We start from the raw sequence: 15,481 nt of genomic DNA on the forward strand, positions 1-15,481 counted from the left end.
GTGTCACTCCCGGTGCGGCACCGCGGTAACTGATTAGAAAACATCTTGACAGACACTCACATCTTTGCTCTTTGGTGCTTGCCACCTCTCCTCCATCCGTCCTCTGCTCCTGCTGGTGACAGCAAACATTAAAAGCAGCCAGTTTGATGATTTTCAGCCTTCCTTTTAAGTCGACAGAAGCACAAGCTGAAGACCCCAAAAGAAAACAGGCCTGAAGCTGTTGGCATGGCCACCGATGGGCAGAGCAAATGGAGGAGGCGGCAGGAAAGACCGTGTGAGAAACCTCTTTTAAAAGCTGCAGGGCTAGCTCCTTTTTTCCCTAACAAAGGGAAGGAGAAAGAAGGAATAGGAGATAAGGAAAATGGCTGTGCTGCGGAGGATAGAGACAGGTTTATCAAAGAACATAAAAGATGGTAAAAAAAAGTTGGCTGAGTGGGAAGAAGGAACGACCTTTTCTGCTCTTCTAGGTGGAAACAAGCGGCAGCTTTCAAAGCTTGTAGGGTAAATAAGTAATGTGTAGATAATAAATGTATCTGCTGTGCGTTAACTGCGCACTCCTCCCCTCCTTTGCAACGATAGCAAGAAATTACACATAAATGTGAAACACCTTTGGCTAAAATGAAGAACTCCTGCAGTTTTTCAATAGAGTTCAAACATGTGACGTCATTTCTGGGGCAAAACCGCAAAGGATAGGTACAAGTGGCTAGCACGCGGGCTAATTCAAGACAACAGTCACACAGACAGACAGGAAGGTTACTTTACACTACACTACAGATTACAGATTACATGCCCCAAAATGTATTTTGTAACGTATTATGAATACTTTGGATTACTTAATATATTACCATGCTTTTTACAGCTACATGAATGTGATTTATTACTATTACTGAAGGTTACTCTCCACACCAACACCAACTAGATGTTTAAATCTTAATATAAATGAGTAACAGTAGGTGGTGCAGCGATCTCGTGTAGAAAACTATTCGTATATAAAACAGGTCAGCGGCTCTGAACCGTAGTAAAGGGACCTCTGACTAATACGTTGGGTTCATGTCGGGCTCGTAGCTGAAAACTAGCTTTACTTTGTTGTCTGGGTCAACTTTGCTAGCAGAGACAGAGCGAGGCGTTGAAAGGCTGCTCCAACGGAACTTATTGTTTCAGAGGAAAACACGAACACGGTGTACAGTCGAGTCTTAATAGCTTACTTACAACTGGGCTCGTCAGGCTCTCTTCTTGGCTGCAGTGGTTATTATTATATTTACATGCTTCCAGCTCCCGTTTCTGCTCCGTGACAGCTCGTACTTTTCCTTTTTCTCCCTCCCTCGCTCACAGACACATAACGGGTATGGCAGTCCATTCTCCCTGCAGCACGGACTACACTGCCCATGAGGCTACATTGTTTAGGGCGATGCCTGTAACACTCTGCTATTGCCTTCATATTAAATCATTTTTGTATAATCATTTTTAGAGGCTCTTATTGCGTGTTTTGTTTGGGTTTCCACCGGCATGGAATTACTAAAAATAGAGAGACCATAGCCGAACATATGAAACAGGAAAATACCACCATGTAATCCATTTATTTCAACAAACTAACTGTATTCTTAATATCACCTATTGAACGGTAACTGTAACGGATACATTTACTCATATTTTGTATTTTAAATACGTAACGCATGTATTACGTTACTGCCCAACACTGCCTGTTGATGAGATCTTGTGCCGTTCCTAAAACACCGGCCTCCAACTCCTAAAGAGACACGGGTGTCCCTAAATTTAGCTAATATTAGCTTCGGGCTAGCTTGCTACGACGAATAGGCTAATACCAGCATTTTACCACAACTTCACCAGATGTAGCTAAAAAAAACTAAACTAATGTCCAGTCCAGTGGGACAGCAAGGAAAGTTGACAAAAATGATACTTACTTGCAGTTTGGAGGGTCCAGCTGAAATTGAAGCAGCCATTGAAAGACGGGAAGAGAGAAAGATGGCAGCTTGGTCAGCACTAGTGGCCTCTATAATGTATGCAAATACACGCAGGCCGGAATCCCCGCCATCCCCAGAGCAATCCCCAGAGCGCCCCCAGACACCAAAACACTGCCAGCAGATTGAAACCGAAAAATGGATTGAAACTGGAAAAAAAATGGATTGAAACTGAAAAAAAAATTGATTGAAACTGAAAAAAAATTGATTGAAACTGAAAAAAAAATTGATTGAAACTGAAAAAAAATTGATTGAAACTGAAAAAAAAAAAATTGTAAGCGAAAACAAAAAAAATTACAGTTTCAACTAAGTGTTTTTCACTATCAATTTTTTTTTTCGGTTTCAATACAAGATTTTTCAGTACATTTATTTCAGTTACAATATTTTTTTTCGGTTTCAATATTTTTTTCGGTTTCGTTTCAAGGTGGCATCGTTCTGATTCCACAGAAATGTCCCTCAAAAAAAAAACAGTCTGCACACAAATACGCAGAATGTTAGATGTCCACATTCCTTAAATGTCCTTGTTCCTAATGTCCTTGGTTCTTTTTAAATATTAAAATAAATTTGGATCTTGTGACACATTAAAAGTAAATACACTGGCATTACTGTGCATCACCCGCAGTTACAGCTACAGCACAGCTATTGCACCTGAACTGCGCATAACCACTTAGCTGGCTGCAGCTGAACTAGCAGGCCCAAGAAAGGAAAAAACACTAAGCACTCATAATAAACAAAACTGTCACAACATTGCAATACTATGAAAACACATCTTAAACATAATTAAACACATTTACTACTATTCTGACTGGTTAGTTGTTTTTTTCAGTGCATTAAACTGCAATAGCGGTGCTAAGTGAGCTAGGCTAACTCACCAGAATAGTTCAAAAAGTTCGAAGAAACACTCCGACTCCTTCGAGGTAGGTACCCGTCTGTGGTTCACCGCTAACAACAGCTCTCTCACAAATATTAATTGAACCTCTTTTCTCTCTTTCAACTGGGAAAAACCGTGCTCCGCGGCAGCATACACAAATATACACAATTAAATAATTAATTAAATGTGGCAATAATTAATTAAAATGGTAAACAATTAATTAAATAAATAGTTATGACACATGTAATTAATTAATTATTGACACATTTAATTAATTATTTATGTATTTCACATTTTAATTAATTATTGACACATTTAATTAATTATTTATGTATTTCACATTTTAATTAATTTTTTTTTTTTTTTTTTTTTTTTTTTTTTTTTTTTTTTTTTTTTTTTTGCCTGTCCCGTTTGGTTCTTTTGCCATCAGAATTATTGTCTAAAGGCGAAGAAAGATGCCCAACGGATTTTCTTTACCAAATTGACCATCCCAGCTTTGCCGTAATGGTCCATTTGATTCACCTTTTATTCTTTATTTTATTTTCACTTGCTGAATACGGGACAGACTTGACTGGGGGAAAGAAAAGGGAGAAAGAAAGAGGGGAAGAAAAACAGTTGAGAAGAGGGACGGGGGAGAAGGGCAAAAAACAAAAACCAACAGAATAAGCAGAAGAAAAAAAAAAAAAAAAAAAAAAAAATACATATATCGATCACCTGGATCACCTGTTGAGAAAGAAAAAAGAAAACAAGCAGAAGAAAACGAGAGTAATACAATAAACCACATCACAATGATATATGGGAATATGACAGTAAATACTAAATATTAAACATTATTGTGCAGCACGTAAGATCGACAGCACAGTGTGCATTGAGGTAGGAGCCAAAAAGGGTGTAGTTTGTGTGTGTGATCACCCGTGTGTACACCTGTGAGCATGGACGCGCTTGTTTTCTTAAAAGGTTCCCTCATGTAATGATCTGCTAGAGGGTGTGGGGGGCCACTGCCCCGTCCTCCAGGGCATGAAGCAGGTATGGAGGAGATCAAAACCCCAGACATCCAGAGGCCCCCAGAACACAAGAGACCAAGGAAGACCAACAGAGGGGCAGCCGCGCCACTGTCCCAGAAAGAGCTGAGGAGAGTCCCAGATGAGGGGTCACCCAGCAGCCACGGAGCAGAAGCCAGGGGGGGCTGCAGTGACGTGCCCGTGAGCTCCGCCGGCAGCCAGCTGTGCCTGAGTGACCGAGCCCCAGGCCGAGAGGCCGGGGGCACCCCACCTCCGAAGTGGCCCAAGCGAGCCCCAGGCTCCAGGCCCCGATAAGCAGCCGCCAAGGAGTGAGCCGGTGTGTACCCGGACGCCCACCCCCGGACACAAAGAACCACCAACGCACCGACGTCTGAGGGAGTCCGCCCCCGGCAGGGGAAGTGGTGGGGGGAGATAGGCCTCCAAACCTCGGAGGGCCTGAGCTGTCCTCAGAGAGGTGGCATCTGATACCCAACCTGACATATAGACACAGACATACAGGCACACACAGATACAAACATCCATTCCCACCCTCATGCTCTCATATGCACTTATGCTCTCATATGCACTCATTTTAATTAATTATTGACACATTTAATTAATTATTTAATGATATATTTATTTATTTCATTTTGGCAGTCCTGGCGCCTGGCTCTCATCTTGAATTAATTTTATCTGTCAACCTCACCCATCAAACGCAGGGGGCGGGGTTAACGCTGCCCATGCAGCTTCTCTAACATTTGATTGGTTGCCGTGCAAAGTCAAAACAGGTCGATCCTAGATAATCGATTGCTTGTGTAGACTTGGGGCAGCCAGGTATCCCAGAATGCATTTCAAATCACAGGCAGCAATGGTGGTGGTGTAGTTTTAAAATACCCCGTTTTTCTGTCACCAACTACACTTTTAACAGTGTTTTAGCCGCGAATGTCCTAGAAACAGGAGTGATACACCTGCTGCTGTCAGACCTGCAGGTTTCTGAAAAAAATTTTCTTATCTGACATGAAACTCACAAATACGTTGTGCAACATTTAATGTGCCACGCATCCTCGTGTCCTCATTTTACATCATCAGATGTTACAGCCGAGATAAAGTGGAGAGAGAGAGAGAGAGAGAGAGAGAGAGAGAGAGAGAGAGAGAGAGAGAGCGAGTCTTGAGTTGTGAGAGATTTGTCATGTTTCGTGTGTTTGGAGTGTGTAGATAGCAGTGTTGCGCAAGTTCCTATGAAAAAGTAATTAATTATAGTAATAGTTACTACTTCAAAAAAGTAACTGAGTTACTAGATTCTAAAAGTAATTAATTACTTGAAAAGTAACTTTTGTGTTACTTTAAAAAAATGTTTAACCCTCTGGGGTCCAACTACTTTTGATGTTTCCTCCACATTTCACCTTTAAAAACTATTTATTTGCCTCGTTTGGTCTCATTGTTTTCAGCACAACCTCACGTGTCTGAATTTACAGTCATGTTTTCATTTTGACAAACTGTGTTAACACAATTGATCAAAATCAGACAAAAAACTGTAACAACCACAAACATGTTTAATGATCATATTTCATAACTTTAAATGCAAATATAAACTGTCAATTTTAAAATCATATGCACAAGTTTTGCAAACAACAAAGTTATTTGCATCCATTTAATTTTACCTTGATTTTTTAAATAACCATTTCAAACTATTTACAGAACAATCAGCTGTTCTTCAACAAGATGCTACAAATTATTTGTGCCACTGCAAATATTTCTGTCCACTATAAAGGAAACATCACAGCCTGATACCGTTCAGATGCACTTTTATCATGTTGTCCTATAAATTTGTTCCATCATGTGACTCGGCTGTCATATAAACACTTCTGTGTTCTTATTTAGTCACAGATCAGATCATCACATCTGTCAGGACAGAAAAACTAGCAGCAGTAAAAAGTACTGCAGAGTCTCAGGTTCGTGTTCAGCCCAGGCTCTGTGCTGCAGCTCAGCCCCTCTCTCTCCCCCCACTTTCTTTACTGTTTCAATGGTCTCTGTCCAAAAAACAACAACAAAGAAATATCTGTGAAAAAGTAGAGTTCATAAACTCAAATCATGAATGAATAAATAAATAAAATAAAATGCAAACATTTTATTTTGAAGGAAATTTAGTTTAATTTGTTGAACAAACCTTCAATAAACCCAGAAAGTTGATTCTGTTTATCTGGACTTTGTGTTATCAGTTTTAATTCTAACTATGGACAAAATGTGGTTTAGCTTTTCCTGTCATAACGTCTGTAGTTCCTGTTCAAAGCAGCTCACAGAGAGACAGAGGAAGCGAAGCGACAGCAGCATCAGAATACAGAGGACCAACATTTACTTATGATTTACTGCAGAATCAGAATCAGCTTCACATAGAAAAGCTCCAGTTAACAGAGAAACACAGCGACTGAGTGACAGCTCTGCTGTACAGGAAACTGATACTGCTGAAAACTGAGCATCTTAAAATGTCTTCCATCATCGATGAGGATCCAGAGTTGAGCATGAGTGTGAAATACAGCAAAGGAGAGGACAGAGGAGAGAGACTGGAGGGACTGGTCCTCCTCCATGAGAATGTGGACTCCAGCACAGACCATCAGGTCCCTGTTTCAACACAGGACGGAGGTAAGTATCAAATACTGAGGGATCAGGAATCAGGAGAGACTGTTTCCATCTTCTCAATAAAATATCAAACTAATACAGATCCATCAAAGCTTTTGGGTCCAGAGACTCAGTTTATTCATAGTGTGGAGGAAAGTTCAAGCTTTGGTGAAGGTGTGCAGTCTCTGCTCTTATTATGGTTTATATGTTTCTATATTTTTAATGTTTTCTGTTTATTTAGAGGATAAATGATAAAAAATTGTCTAGTTTAAAGTATCAGTGTGTTATTTTAGTAAGTGTAGAAACTCTTCAGTCTCCACAAGCTGACAGAAAAGTGTTGGAGGAGTTATCTCACAGATCAGTGGTGAAGGCAGAAATATAAGAAACAAGGAAGTGTTGGTCGACACTGTGGAGCGAGTATAACCACGGAAACTGCTCAAAGCACACTTTTCACAGCTAGTTTTAGCTGACAGGAAATCAGACCAATGAATAACAACTCTGTTTTCATTTCAGCAAATCATGGAGATATTGTTTTAATGACATAATATTCATATTATAATAACCAACATTGTCTTCATGATCTGGTCTTTGTGTGAAACACGGCTGATACACATTCGTCTGTTTCTGAGTCACATCAAAGCGTTTCTCTGTCAGAGTCTCTGTTCTCACATATGTAAAAGTCACCTGAAGACAAACATGTGACAAAGTCTCCTGTAAATATCAAAACTGCTAGAATGAACTTGTTCAGCTCATCATCAGGTCGGCTGCAGGTGGAAAGTCTTTCTGACGATAAACCAATAAAATACGCTTGAAAAATGGGAAACAAATTATGATTAAAACATGTTTAATAATTAAATTAACAAATTATTTTCTCTCCATTTTGCCTTCGTAGAAATAAAAGCCCAGGAGAAGCTTCCAGCTGTGAAAAGAAGCCGTTTCAGAGGTGTTGAAGTGAAGCTGGTGGTTCTGTATCTGCTGATTCTGGCTGGAATCACAACACGCTGTGAGGAGTTTTATTATCATGCTCATGATACACTCCCATGTTAAAATGAGCACCTTTGCTGCCTTAAAAACATGTTTCCATTCAGGACCAAATGAGTTTTGGTCTCTAAGGATAGTTTCCTCTTCATAAAAACTGCACGGTGGCATTTTAAATGGAATTCTCTGATCAATAATATGAGCTGCTGTGTGGTACAGCCTGACCAACACGTTGGTTTTGCTGACTGAGCTTCTAGTATTTCATGAGTCTGTTACTTAGCACTGATTAGCAGGTGTGTGTCTGTGTGCATGATTCCTGGCTCATATCTTGTGTGTGTTGTGGAGGTGGAGTGAATGTTCTTGTTGTTCCTTCAAACTCTTCACTCAACACGGTGATTCTGTGATTATATCAACAAAGCAGACAGGCAGCAGCATCTGCTGCAGACTGATGCAGGTGCAGTCACACTATGTTAGACAGTGGCCGTCTGTCATTGTGCGACTAGTTAGTTCACTTGGTGTATTAAGCAGGTAGCTAACAAGCTAATGTTAGCTCCATTCATCTCATAGGAAAATGAAAAACTTTATTTAAATCATTTTAAATTTTAAATCTTCGGTTTTGTTGCATTTCTAACCAGATATTTTGGTGAGTTTGGAAAAAGAGCAGCTGAAGGACGAGATGGAAGGTAAGAAACTATTAAAAACTGTCAGAGTTGGAGACGGATTTGAAAGGTAACTGATTTTACATTTTGAATCAGCTTCTTGTGTTAAGATAAAAAAAGAAACAAACCAAATTACAGCAGCTGACCTCCCAAACTAACATAAACAGGAGAAACTGTTCACAGTCAAAGGCAGCTCAGCCCTACAAACTCCTTCGAAGTGAAACAGGAAACACACAGTGAGAGCTGCACTTCCACAGGAAGTACCTGATCACATGGAAACACCTGTGATATGAGGAAGTGTTGATTCCCAGTGTTGTCTGTTCTTTCAAAGCATATAGATAACATCTCTGACTACAGGTGTAGAAATGCTGTTTGATTCTTCACCTTCTTCCTCCACACTGAAGCACAATTATTCTGAATCTTGTCAGTGGTTTTTGTTCACAGTTGATACGTATTTAGCTCATCAGATTTCCTGTAGTTCTAACACCTCCACCCACAGGACATGTTAAAGAACAATGGCTGCAAGTTTCTGACTCTTATTGATATTTGACAAAGCAGAGGAAGAAGATTATTTCTGTTTAATCTTTCACTCATTTAATTTAATTTAATTTAATTTAATTTAATTTAATTTAATTTAATTTAATTTAATTTAATTTAGGTTCTTACAAAATATTTTAGATGCTTTGAACAAGAATCAAATGCAGGATGAACTTCAAGGTAATTGAATCCTGGATTCTAAAATCACACGTAACTATTGTCAGAACATTTTAACTTAATTTGAATCTTTTTTCTCTAAAGACACAAAAACCAACCTGACTCAGTTACAGAGCCGTTATGATGAACTGAGTAAAAACCACAGTCAGCTACAGGAAGAAGTGAAGAAGATGATAGAAGGTAATAAAGTTTGAATAACTAATAGAAAACATCAGTGTTACACAGTGATAACCTGATTGTGTCTTTGTTTTGAATCCTAAATGTTTGATGCTGTGTAACAGTTTCTCTGTATAAATGTAATTTTCAGTTAATTATGAATAAGAAAGAAAACCTGAGTTTAAATGAAGTATTTACAGGGAAAATGACAGGGACCAAAGATTAATGTGATACAACATGACACAAAGTCTGTCTTTAAAACATGTGTTTGACTTTAAGAGAAGTGTCTTGATCGATGGACGAGATTTGGAAGCAGCTGTTACTTTAAATCCAGTGAGATGAAAAGTTGGCCTGACAGCAGGAGAGACTGTCAGGATAAAGGAGCTGATCTGGTGATGATAAACAGCAAAGAGGAACAGGTGGGTGTGTTTGTTCATGTCTGTGTGATCTTTGATGGAGCTGACAGTCATCTGTTACTTGTGTTTTTGACCTGCTGTCAGTCTGTGACCTGCTTCCTGTTTCCACTCTGATGGATTTCTCTCTGATTTCTGCACAATGGAAGAAAAGTTTCATCACATTTATTCTTCCTTCAGACATATTCACAAGATGATGTCACCACAACAGAAGTGCTGAATTATGACTGGAGACAATATTTGTGTCTCTTCTCAAACAGGAATTTGTCAGTAAATTCAGATTATTCTCTTGGATTGGTCTGGAAGTCAAAGACACATCAGGAAGATATGAATGGGAATGGGTGGACGGATCAGCGCTGACAGAAACGTGAGACATTAGTTTGTTTCTATTCCAGAGTTATTATTTAGAAGTGAAACATTGATGTTTTGGAAGATAGATCAGCAATACATGAGTTGAGCTATTTTCCAACAGCCCCACAAACTGAATGTAAAGAAAAGCAGAAATCCTCCTTTGAATGAACAGCTGTGCTTGAACTCTCTTCATCTGCAGTCTGTGATGACGTTCAGTTACAACAAGTCAGTTTGAAGAAATCAGGATTGAAACATGTTCAAAGCAGCGACCGACACATTTCACTTTGTTCAATTTGTCTTCATGTTTTTTGTGCTGTAATGTTTCTTTTCTCACAGAACAAAAACTGTTTCAGAGAATTCCTGTCTCTTCTTCTTTGGTGTTTGTAAAACTTCAGAACATATGAAGGAAGAAGCTTCAGTAAATATGACCTGATAGACACACATTTCAAAGTGATGTCTGTAAACAGCTGACAAAACAGTTTCAAACAGCAGAAAGTCAGCTCTGACTTCTTTTTATTCTCCATTTTTACAGCAGGAACATTTCATATTCATCAAAGCTTGAAAGCTGTTTTAGTGTGCATGATGATTCTCAGAGAAAAGTCTAAAGGAGGGAAAGTGGGCGAGAAACCTGGGAAAGAAATACAGGAAATATTGGAAATATTCCAAAAGAGACTCATATTTATATGAATGTGACAATAGTTATGAGTTTAGTCCAGTTTCATATCAGATTTGATCTCTCTGACAGGTTCTGGGCAGAAGAATGGTCAAATGCTCTTCCTGAGTACTATGGAGTCTGCTGTGACCGTAATGGGAAATGGACACGGCCACATTATTCTGGATCAAGGAACTTCATCTGTGAGAAATGAGTTTGGTGCTTTGATGTAAATGTTTGAATAATCCAACCAAAGACAAAATCAATACAAAATACTACATAGAGTGCACTATACAGGTCATCGGATGTTCAAGATGGGCTTTGCATCTACCAACAACTGCTCACACTGCCAAACCAATTCACCGGACAATTATATCCACGCTCTTTGGTTCTGTCCACCAGTTCAGAAGTTTTGGCGCGAGATATGTGAAGACTTATCAAAGTGTCTGAAATGTAACATTCCAACTTCCCCCTTAGTGTGTTTGTTGGGCAGCTTAGATAATGTCACTTCAGAAAAGAATATAGCCCATATGGTTTTCACTGCCCTATGCATAGCCAAGAAAACAGTCCTCATGAACTGGAAAAATAAAAACAATCTTAATTCTAACCAATATAGAAATTATCTATTAGATTACATTAGTCTTGATACAGCCTCTGCCACCACATCAGATCAATCGCTCTGGGCTCCTCTGATCAGCTCCATCACCTAGTGGGGGTGGGGGGTCATATTTTGGTCTCGCCTTCACTGTTGTGATTGGGGTGGGGGTAGGGTCAGGCTTAGGGCGTCGGGGGGTTCCCCAGGAGCATCTTCCTTGGGGGGCTCAACCCGGGGTAGCGGTCATGGCCAATTAGGGGCTCTGTTGGCTCTTAGGTGACGGCTTCCTCGTGGCTACGTGCAGCGGGGCTAGGGGAGGGTCTGTGCTGACGGACGGGGGTTACTGACCTGGTAGCCTGGCTGCCCCTGGGTGGGTCCGGGACGGGCGTGAGGTTCTGGGGGCGCTCCGGCTCTGGCCTGGGGCCCTGGCCGGGCCTCGGGGGCTTGGGTCCTGGTTGGTGTGTTGCCGGGGTTGTGGGCCGGTGGGTATATGGGGGCCCGCCACTGGCGCAGGGTGCCGCCGGTGCGCCGAGCCACCTGGGGGGCTCTTCAACTGGTGGGGGGGGGGGGGGGGGGGGGGGGGTTGTCACATCTTGCAGGAGCTTTCCTCTCTCAGGAACTCTCTCTGCAAGAGGGGGAGATACAGGAGAGGTGGAGGAAGATCTCAGCCTGGGCGTCTATTGTCTTATGTAGTCTGGAAGATGAGTGGATGATGGGGTGGGTGCAGTTTTCTCTGTTGTGGGGTTGAGTGGACTGCCCCGGGCTCTGTGGGGCCGGGCGGCGCTGCTGCACTGGGCCCCGGTTCGGATGGGCCTGGGCCCCCCTTCCCTGGCGGGTCGCGGAGTATGGGGGTGCCTACTGGGGTCAGCGGGGGAGCTGGCCCCAGGGAGGGGTCACTTGCCCCTCCCTTCCTTCCCTCCCCATCTCCAGCTGCCTCCCTCTTCCCGCTCCACCACAACCACCCACACATGCAGGGCCTTGGAGTAGGGGTGTGTCACCAGGGTGCAGAGGAGGTAACCCCCCCCTCTGTCCCCTTCTGGCTGCCTCTGCCTCAATTTTATCCCGCAACTTAGACATTCACATTACTCACACTCTCATTACACATACATATAGGATCTTGGGGGTGGGCACGCTACACGGAATCCCAATTACCATCAGGGTGTACACCTCACCCCCGGCGTCGTTGCCCACCTCTCAATTTTAAATACACGTAGACATTGAGGGCTAGCAGGAGGGACTATGCGCTTACCTGCTGCTCTCTGGCAGGTAGCTCCATGCCCTCCTGGGTTTTAAATGCACCTTAGAACACACATACATCAACACTACAATGAGCGGGTGGAGGGAGGTTAGGAGTCTTCTCTCACCCTCGTTCTCTGCTTTCTGCTGGAGCAGGGGGGCTAGGAGGAGGAGTTGGCCGTCCGACTGGGATCCGGAATGTGGGGCCTCCCTGCTGCTGCGGAGTCGGGGCGGTCTGCTTCTCCCCACCGCAGGGAAAAGGGTAACACAACCTGGGTCTGGGTGCAGTTCCCCCCTCCAGGAGCAAGGGTACCTAGACCCGGTTCGTAGAGTACGCTTGGGGAGTGTGATTGTGTGTACTGCGTCTCTTTATGTCTGTCTCCACGTTGGTTGAGTGTGGAGTAAGTGCATATGAGAGCATGAGGGTGGGAATGGATGTTTGTATCTGTGTGTGCCTGTATGTCTGTGTCTATATGTCAGGTTGGGTATCAGATGCCACCTCTCTGAGGACAGCTCAGGCCCTCCAAGGTTTGGAGGCCTATCTCCCCCCACCACTTCCCCTGCTGGGGGCGGACTCCCTCAGACATCGGTGCATTGGTGGTTCTTTGTGTCCGGGGGTGGACGTCCGGGTACACACCGGCTCACTCCTTGGCGGCTGCTTATCGGGGCCTGGAGCCTGGGGCTCGCTTGGGCCACTTCGGAGGTGGGGTGCCCCCGGCCTCTCGGCCTGGGGCTCGGTCACTCAGGCACAGCTGGCTGCCGGCGGAGCTCACGGGCACGTCACTGCAGCCCCCCCTGGCTTCTGCTCCGTGGCTGCTGGGTGACCCCTCATCTGGGACTCTCCTCAGCTCTTTCTGGGACAGTGGCGCGGCTGCCCCTCTGTTGGTCTTCCTTGGTCTCTTGTGTTCTGGGGGCCTCTGGATGTCTGGAGTTTTGATCTCCTCCATACCTGCTTCATGCCCTGGAGGACGGGGCAGTGGCCCCCCACACCCTCTAGCAGATCATTACATGAGGGAACCTTTTAAGAAAACAAGCGCGTCCATGCTCACAGGTGTACACACGGGTGATCACACACACAAACTACACCCTTTTTGGCTCCTACCTCAAAGCACACTGTGCTGTCGATCTTACGTGCTGCACAATAATGTTTAATATTTAGTATTTACTGTCATATTCCCATATATCATTGTGATGTTGTTTATTCTATTACTCTCGTTTTCTTCTGCTTGTTTTCTTTTTTCTTTCTCAACAGGTGATCCAGGTGATCGATATATGTATTTTTTTTTTTTTTTCTGCTTATTCTGTTGGTTTTTGTTTTTTGCCCTTCTCCCCCGTCCCTCTTCTCAACTGTTTTTCTTTCCCTCTTTCTTTCTCCCTTTTCTTTCCCCCAGTCAAGTCTGTCCCGTATTCAGCAAGTGAAAATAAAATAAAGAATTAAAGGTGAATCAAATGGACCATTACGGCAAAGCTGGGATGGTCAATTTGGTAAAGAAAATCCGTTGGGCATCTTTCTTCGCCTTTAGACAATAATTCTGATGGCAAAAGAGCCAAACGGGACAGGCAAAAAAAAAAAAAAAAAAAAAAAAAAAAAAACTCCAACCAAAGACACCTCACTATGAAATGTCCTGCATGAGCCTCAGACTCAGCTTACAGTCTTTACTTGTTCATTCTGCATCATATATTGATTACATATATTGTCCCTCTGTGCTCTGTGCTGTACAGTAAGGTTGGAAGTCATCCACACAAAACCTTGAAGTACTTCATTACTCTGTAGTTCCAGCAAATTGTTCTAATAAAAGTCAAAGTGCAGCTTGTCTTTACTTTGGTTTACTTGGTTTATTCATCAGTCTGTTGGTCCTAAAACTTCAGTAAACGTCTTCTTCAGTTTCTCTCAAACAGCTGAAAGTAGCTGCTTCTTACTTTTAGCTACAAATCAGGAACCAAGAGACTGAAACCAGCACAAATTCAGTTTGTCAAACTTACAACGTGTGAATAAGTGAAGATGAATCCGTTTAAAACAGCTTTCCTTCTTCTTCTTCACTTACATCAAAACACAACTTTACCTTCCTGCTTAGTTTGCAGCGAGCTGCCTGCACAGCGTTAACACACTGAAGGTCAAAGTTCATTTCAGCATGACAGAAAGGAAAAGTCCAGAAACAACAACCCTCACAGTGGACACGGTTAAAGTCTGTTGATTTAAAAATTTTTTAGGGGGCCTAGAACTGAGCCCTGTGGGACACCCCACAAGAGAATAGCAGAGGACGACACATGGTCACAGAGACAGACACAAAAGGTTCACAGAGTCAAGTTCTTCTCTTTCAAGGCTCTATTTTTCACCAGAGCTACAGTATCCAGAGTCGTACGTAGTGAAGAGTCAAAGTTATTAACAAGATAATCGACCTCTGTTGGAGTAGCGTTCAGATAGCTGCTCTGCTCTATGAGCATTGAAGATGATAACAGTGGGTGGATTATATTCTTAAACTTAATTACAGCACTTTCACAAAGACATCTACTGTGATAAAGTCTGCTCTCCACTAGGGATGGGTACCGGTAATAAACGGTAGTAACCAAACAGACCAGTAACTGTATTCTAAATATCACCTTTTTAAACAGTAACTGTAACCGAATGCAGTTACTCATAGTTTGTATTTTAAAATACGTAGCGGCGGTATATGTACTCCGTTACTCCTCAACACTGCACACAGAGATAAACAGAGACACAAAGAATGGCAACAAGCTGTTGTATTATTAACCATCATATCTGGTTGCATGACAGGACGCCGATGGATAAAGACATCGGTTTTCATTGGATTCCTTTGTGGAAGAAAAATTATTCAAGTCAAGTTTCCGAAGTCATGAAGAGGCGACGGAGGGCTTGGATTGCGGCTATTCGAAGAGCAAATATGAGGTTTCAGAACACTCCAGCTCACATGTTAGTCTGCTCCAAGCATTCCCACAAAGGTAAGTTTGTATGTGTTGTAGTTAGGAAGTAATTTATCATAACATAATTGTTGATGTAAGTTACAAATGAGTCTTATATTGATTTGAATTGAATTCGTTGCGCTATGCTGCTTTGTGTACTGTGGCTTTGCAGGCTAATATTTGTTGTGTTTTGTAGGCAAACCAGCCCACACAATGCTGGAATGATGAAAGCCACATTGGATTTAATACCCCATTACTTTAGGATCAGGTTCTCATTATTTTAATATCCTATGATACTGGGCCGGTTCTAGACTGGCATATATGAGGGGGCAGACAGA

General features: G+C 42.3%; 2 protein-coding genes across 2 annotated transcripts in view; one reads left to right on the forward strand and one right to left on the reverse strand.

Annotated features, from left to right (window-relative positions):
* Nucleotides 1-2,850: 2,850 nt before the first annotated feature.
* Nucleotides 2,851-15,481, reverse strand: part of LOC146492474 (uncharacterized) — a 233,236-nt gene continuing 220,605 nt past the window's right edge. Inside the window, exon 3 of the mRNA XM_085148582.1 lies at nt 2,851-3,252. The gene's annotated coding sequence lies outside the window, so the exon portion shown is untranslated. The remainder of the gene's footprint in view (nt 3,253-15,481) is intronic.
* LOC146492475 (uncharacterized) lies at nt 6,114-10,656 on the forward strand. Its single transcript, XM_085148586.1, has 4 exons — nt 6,114-6,491; nt 7,360-7,470; nt 8,081-8,128; nt 9,254-10,656. Exons 1-4 carry the CDS (start codon nt 6,335-6,337, stop codon nt 9,502-9,504), a joined length of 567 nt encoding a protein of 188 aa, XP_085004712.1. The 5' UTR covers nt 6,114-6,334; the 3' UTR covers nt 9,505-10,656.

Source organism: Neolamprologus multifasciatus, chromosome 22 (assembly GCF_963576455.1).
Source record: "Neolamprologus multifasciatus chromosome 22, fNeoMul1.2, whole genome shotgun sequence".
In the NCBI taxonomy this organism is placed as follows: domain Eukaryota; kingdom Metazoa; phylum Chordata; class Actinopteri; order Cichliformes; family Cichlidae; genus Neolamprologus; species Neolamprologus multifasciatus.

Bases quoted from the DNA above. Each gene is read 5' to 3' on its own strand.
- LOC146492475 (XM_085148586.1), top strand. From the start codon at position 6,335: ATGTCTTCCATCATCGATGAGGATCCAGAGTTGAGCATGAGTGTGAAA. The intron at 7,471-8,080 runs GTGAGGAGTTTT...ATTTCTAACCAG, and splicing joins GGCTGGAATCACAACACGCT to ATATTTTGGTGAGTTTGGAA. The intron at 8,129-9,253 runs GTAAGAAACTAT...TTTGACTTTAAG, and splicing joins GCTGAAGGACGAGATGGAAG to AGAAGTGTCTTGATCGATGG.